Source organism: Corylus avellana, chromosome ca10, assembly GCF_901000735.1.
Source record: "Corylus avellana chromosome ca10, CavTom2PMs-1.0".
In the NCBI taxonomy this organism is placed as follows: Eukaryota; Viridiplantae; Streptophyta; class Magnoliopsida; order Fagales; family Betulaceae; genus Corylus; species Corylus avellana.
The window spans coordinates 18,764,806-18,770,876 of record NC_081550.1 but is presented as its reverse complement, the minus strand read 5'-3'; the positions used below and the strand labels follow the sequence as shown (position 1 = coordinate 18,770,876).

Genomic DNA, 6,071 nt, shown 5'->3' with positions numbered 1-6,071 from the left:
GAAAAACCCGTAACGTGCTTTATGGTCTTTGTCTTTGAGGTAATTGATTATGCCCCTCTACTTGTTTAATTATAAGCACCCAACAAAGAACAAAAAATAAAAAAAGTCTATAAATTACTCTATTTGTGTCCAAGAAAAGAGAAGTTGCTTTTCATCAAGCCTTTAAAAAGCAGCTTGTGACGAAGACTTCCCCACGACAAGAAAACGCGTTGCCCTCAGCCTACATCAAATACAATACACCATATATACGTACGGGCTTTGTTGGTGTCGTTTTCTGCCAAAGACCATCAAAGTGTCTTGAAAACCCAACGAATGGATCCCCTGTAATACCCAATGTCTAATTGTAGGCTGAGCCAAGGGTGTCGAAACCGCTTATAACTGTTAACCGCAAAGCGGAACGGTTAGCCATTTTAAGAGTATGAAAAAGTGGTTAATAAGTGTTAACCGCTTATGCTTATATATAATAATATAAATATATATTATATTAAACATATAACATTAAAAACAACGCCGTTTTGGTGTCATTTTAAATACGAGTTAAGGCTATAGTTTTACATATTCATTGTTTTTTAGAACACTTTGATTTGATCCAAAACTATTTAAAATAAGCTCAAAAAATAGGCACAATGAAGGCCCAAAATATCTACAAAAGCTCATATAAAAAAAATAGTTATAAAACTGCCGGTTATCGGCTTGAATAACCATTAACCGCTAGTTATAAAATAACCGCTAAACGCCTAAGCGGAGCGGTTGCGGTTATTAAAATTCAATAACCGCCTTACGCGGTTGCGGTTAACGGTTTTAACCAATAACCGCTAACCGCAACCGCTTGTAAACCCTTAGGTCGAACTAAAATTTTTTTGAGTCATATGTTCGTCTCAAACAACTAGCCCATTGTTAATGTTTCCTAAAATAATTCCTCTCAAATTATAAAAAATTGTCATTGTCTTCTAATAACAAAAATATTCTTAATAAAAATAAAAAATAAGAAAATGAAAAAATGGTGACCCACAGCCGTGGGGAAAAATTATTCTTAATAAAAAAAATAAATAAATAAGCTAGTATTTTTTTTCTTATTATTTTGGCCCTTAGGGAAAAAACTTTGATAAATTTCATAAAAAGACTAAAGGATAGTCAAAGTCAATTCTTTGTCTCCCTCTCCAGTCTCCACTGAGTGATAATTTGAAGCTATCTACCTTTAAATGATTTTCTTCACTTTTATTTTACTCTGCTTTATGACCATCTCCTCAATCACTAAAGAAGCTTTAGACAAAAATATAACAATTCACCTCTGATTCAGTCTGCTTTCATTCTTTCTTACTTACGGTTTATAATTTTTCACTTTATTTAAATTTTATTACTATCTTCACTACAAAGCCTCCACAAATCATGAAGCATCTTCTTCTGCGTCATTTATTATATCAGAACTTAAAAATTTTATTTTCACATCAATTTTATTTTTTATTAATAACTGTTACATTGACATGTCAGTCTGACATGCTTTTGACCAAGCACAAACAACACTAAAATAGGAAAAATAATTAGAATTCAAAGAGGTACATGTAACATGTCTATATATGGAAAGGTACACTGGTAATTATCTTTATTAACGGTATAACAAAAGTACTGTGAATTATTTAACCCCATCAGAGAGACCTTATGGACTTCAACAAACACCTTTCAGAGTAAACTTGGAGCAACATATCTCTGCAAGTGAGGAGTACAGTGGTGTAAGTCATTATCAACCAAAAGTTCTTTTAAAAAAAACCAGATTGAATAATTGCAAAATGAAGCATGAATCTCAACTCAAACACATTATAATGTCATCCAAGACCACTTCCAGTATCATCTAAGAGGGCAAAAAAAAAAAAAAAATTAATTAGAAGTGTTTGGACAGATTTATTAAGTGACAAAACATTTCAACCTTATATCATTCATTGGGCTTCAAAGCCACTGTAGCACAAGAGAATATAATTGCACTTTTAATTTTTTGTGAATTTTTAAGCTAAAGAGAAGTTCAAACAATACTCTACGAAAGTAGAATCACATACATAGAAGGGATTAGAAGATTCATAAAGTTTGCATTCAAAACATTAATTGTACAAACTTCAATGAATCTGCAACAACATTTCCCCCTACCTGCATTGATTGGAGTCATTGCAAGTCTGCAACTAATTACTAATTACTAAATAAAGATACATAATGAATTGTGAATAGTCTCGAGGCCCATAGAGTTGAAAAGAAATGGCCCATACATAAGAGGTCCATTTGATTCAAGGCATCCTATATTCCTAGGAAAGCCCACATGCATTTCCGCAAATAAGATGCTTAGAAATGTGGGCATTCGTCATTCAAGGTGCTATGTGAAGTTACATTTTAAATTAATTTTTCATTTTGATTTAAAAAAATAAGCAAGAGTTTGTCATGACAAACCTGGAGGTGTCGCGCCTCATAACCATAACTAGTGCCTCGGCTCTTGATTTCTGAATGCCTGTCTTTGATGATGTTCTTTTCTAAGACACAGTTGAGGGAAGATCCTAAACATAATGTCATCAACATGTTTATAGTACCATATTCTCCACCTCCTCCAAAACATAAGGGGGGCAATTACAATTCCAAAGCCAAAAACAAATCCCAATTCAGCACTTATGTAATTCCACTCAATCATACTCTTATGATTTTCTTCATATGTTGGAGGTGGCAATCGTGGATCCTCATATGTGCATTGTGTTTTCAAAGGCAAACCACATAATCTTTCATTTCCTTCGAAGGAAGTTGCCGAAAATGTATTAAATTGCTTCATCAATGGAATCTGTCCCACCAATTGGTTGAATGAAAGGTTAAGGACCGACAGAAAAATCAGACCATTGGCGAGTTGCACGGGAATCTCACCAGAAAGCTCGTTGTTTGATAGGTCTAGTGACTCAAGATGACTCAATTTTCCCAAAGATGGTGGAATTTCGCTTGTGAAAGCATTATGCGACAGGTTGAGAGTATGTAACAGTGTGAGTTCTCCAATTTCTTCAGGTATAGGACCATCAAAGTAGTTACAAGAGAAGTCAAGGGTGGTGAGGATAGTTGGAATCTTCACCAGCTCCATCTCTAAACCCTTGCTAATAATTGTTACCGTATCTTGATAAGAAAAATTACCGATATATGCAAGGTAATTACTCCCCACGCCCACCCCATGCCCACGATCCATCATTGATGTCCAAGACAAAAGAAGTATTATTGGAAGGTTACCAGTAAAATTATTTGAAGCTATGTCTACAATTTGAAGCCATGGCCAAGTGACATTAAGTTCTAGATGAGTAATGGATCCGTAAAATTTGTTAGATCGCAAAACAAGAACGCTCAACCAGGATGTGTTCTTCAAGTAAATTGGGAACGTACCCTCGATGTGGTTGTTCCCAATGTCCAAGACCTCCAACCCAATGCAATTGGCCAAAGATTTTGGTAACCCTCCTTCTAGTTGGTTTTTATTGAGAGATAAAGTTTGTAAACCACAATTATCTGGAAATGCATCGGGAATTATGCCAATGAGGTTGTTTTTCCTTAGATTTATCACATTAAGTGAACCACTCATCTCAATCAAGCACTGGGGAATTGTGCCACTGAAGAAATTATTAGACAAATCTAGACCTTCAAAATATGTAGCATTGCATATTGATCCAGGGATGCTCCCATTCAATTTATTACTTGAAAGAAAAATGGATCTAACGGAAGGAAGGGACCAACTGATGTTAGCTAGAATGGAGGGATCCAAACTATTCTCTGAGAAATCCAAGTATTCAACATGCGGGATATTTGGGAGCTGCCCTTGGAGTTGATTGGAGCGAAGATGTAGGCTAAAAAGAGAAACATTGAGGATAGGTCCTTCCAAAGTCACTAGAAAATTGTAAGAGAGATCTAAGTAAGAAAGATTAGGAAGTTTCCAGATCCAGTTGGGCATCTCTCCAAAGATCTGGTTGTGTGAAAGGTCTAGATAAAATAAATAGGATTGGTTTCTCAAGAAATCAGGAATTTTTTTCAAATTGGTGTGAGAAAGATCAAGGTATGAAAGATTTTTTAACTGCTGAATCACACTAAGGTTCAGGGAGTTATTAAATTTGTTTGAACCAAGCAAGAGCCATCGAAGACCATGGAGTTCAAAGATAGACATTGGTATTGGCCCTTCCAAATGGTTGTTATCCAAAAAAAGGTATTCCAAGAAGGAAGAAGCGTTGGAAAATTCTTTGAGTTGACCAGAAAATTGATTATTTGAAAGATATAACACTTGCAATGATGGATGTGAAAATAGAGAATCTGGAATATTCCCATTCAGTAAATTGTCACCCAACAACAAACTCTCAAGATTCAAAAGTTTTTCCCACTGAGTGGAAATAATTTCACTTGACAGATAATTATTATAAAGCCTTACAGTAGTCAGATTCTTGCACATGCTGAAATTTGGAATTGATCCACTGAATTTGTTGTTTGAGATATCCAAATACTTCAATTGTGTGAGGCTCGCCATTGAATCTGGAATTGATCCAATGAAATTGCAACTCCCAAGACTATTGTTGACAACATTTGAAGGTTACCGATAGAAGATGGTAATGTCCCAGAAAAACTTGTTCCTGTAAGAAGCATGGTTTGAAGAGATCCATTTGGAGGAAATTCTGGCAAAGAACCTTCAAGGAGAAAGTTATATGACAAATCAAGCGTTGTAGCGTTGGAACTTGGAAGATCTTTTCCGGAAATTTTCCATCAAACCCAGAATAACTGACTTTCAAGGAAGTCAAATTTTTGAAATCTGCAAAAAATTCTGGAACTGGAGCAGAAAAGTCGTTATCATTCAAACGAATAATTGAGAGGGAATGAAGATTCCGCAAGGAGGAATCAATCGGGCCTGAAAGATTGCAGTATGACAAGCTCAACACTCTCAGATTTGGGAGCGAAGATGATAATGCCCGACACCACTCATTACCTGGAGCTGATATAAGTACACCATCAAGATTAAGTTCCATAAGCTCCGAAAGGTTTTGAATCAACACTTTAAAATTTGGATTCTCAAGATGAAGGTCATTGAAAGATAAATCAAGAGTAACCAACCTTGTCAAGCGCGAAATCGCAATAGGAATCTGCCCTGTAAAGTAAGCATTTGAGAGATTCAAATAACTCAAATTCGCAAGCTTGTCAAACTCTGATGGAATCTCATGAGAATAGTTGAAGTCGTTATAAGCCAAACTCAGGCTCTCGAGATGCTGAAGGCTGAAAAGGCTGCTTGAATTGTCGAGTCCACCCGAGATGGATTCGTTGGTCAGGTCGAGACCAATAACACGGCCCTCGTTGCAGGTTACGCCTTCCCAAGAGCAACAATCAGCACTTTGATTCCACTTAACAAGTTTAGTGGACATAGTAGAATTAAACGTAAGATTGTTCTTCAATTGCAGCAACAAGGACTGCTCATTGCGGAAACATGGGCTAGACACCACCCCAAAGACAGAAATGGTCATCAAGAAAAGTGAGTAAATGGCCATCAAGAAAAGCCAAGAAAAGACCGGGAGTCTCATTGGAGGGCGTTATATATATAAATAAGAGGAGTACAGTTTTACAGTAAATTAAGGATGGAAGAGGTGGTGGTGATATAAGATATATGAATGGTGGATTCAGGAGTATATATATAGATGGGGGTTGTGGGCCCGATCGAGTAGATCCAAAATGTAATTAAGCTGAAAATATAATGGTGGGATCAGTACTGCAATTGAAGATCACGTGGTCGCCCAATTTCTTGTGTTTGGGCAGGTGGAATTATTGGGGAATGTCCTTTTTTCTAATACATATTTGTATTAACAAGGATTATTAATAATTGGAGGTCATTGCTTTAGCCATGGGATTAAACCCATGTTTTATTGGGTTTCACTCTTCTTTCTTTTGCGTAGCAAGATTCTTATTTGAATAGTTAGTGATGTATTCTTAATCAACTCTCTATTCTTTAGCTAAATAATAAACTCTCTAAATTTAAGTAAATAATAAACTCTCTAAATTTTTCTATCCTATTTAAATATAATATTTATTCTATCTTCATT

General features: G+C 35.8%; 2 protein-coding genes across 2 annotated transcripts; both read right to left on the bottom strand.

Annotated features, from left to right (window-relative positions):
* Positions 1 to 1,553: 1,553 nt before the first annotated feature.
* Positions 1,554 to 4,063, bottom strand: LOC132164572 (receptor-like protein 33). Its single transcript, XM_059575104.1, has 2 exons — positions 2,434 to 4,063; positions 1,554 to 1,707 (listed from the first exon to the last, which is right to left on the bottom strand). The coding sequence occupies exon 1, from the start codon at positions 3,950 to 3,952 to the stop codon at positions 2,462 to 2,464; it is 1,491 nt and encodes a 496-aa protein (XP_059431087.1). The 5' UTR covers positions 3,953 to 4,063; the 3' UTR covers positions 1,554 to 1,707; positions 2,434 to 2,461.
* A 493-nt stretch (positions 4,064 to 4,556) lies between these two features.
* LOC132163077 (receptor-like protein 7) lies at positions 4,557 to 5,522 on the bottom strand. Its single transcript, XM_059573275.1, has one exon. It carries the CDS (start codon positions 5,520 to 5,522, stop codon positions 4,557 to 4,559), a length of 966 nt encoding a protein of 321 aa, XP_059429258.1.
* Positions 5,523 to 6,071: the final 549 nt, after the last annotated feature.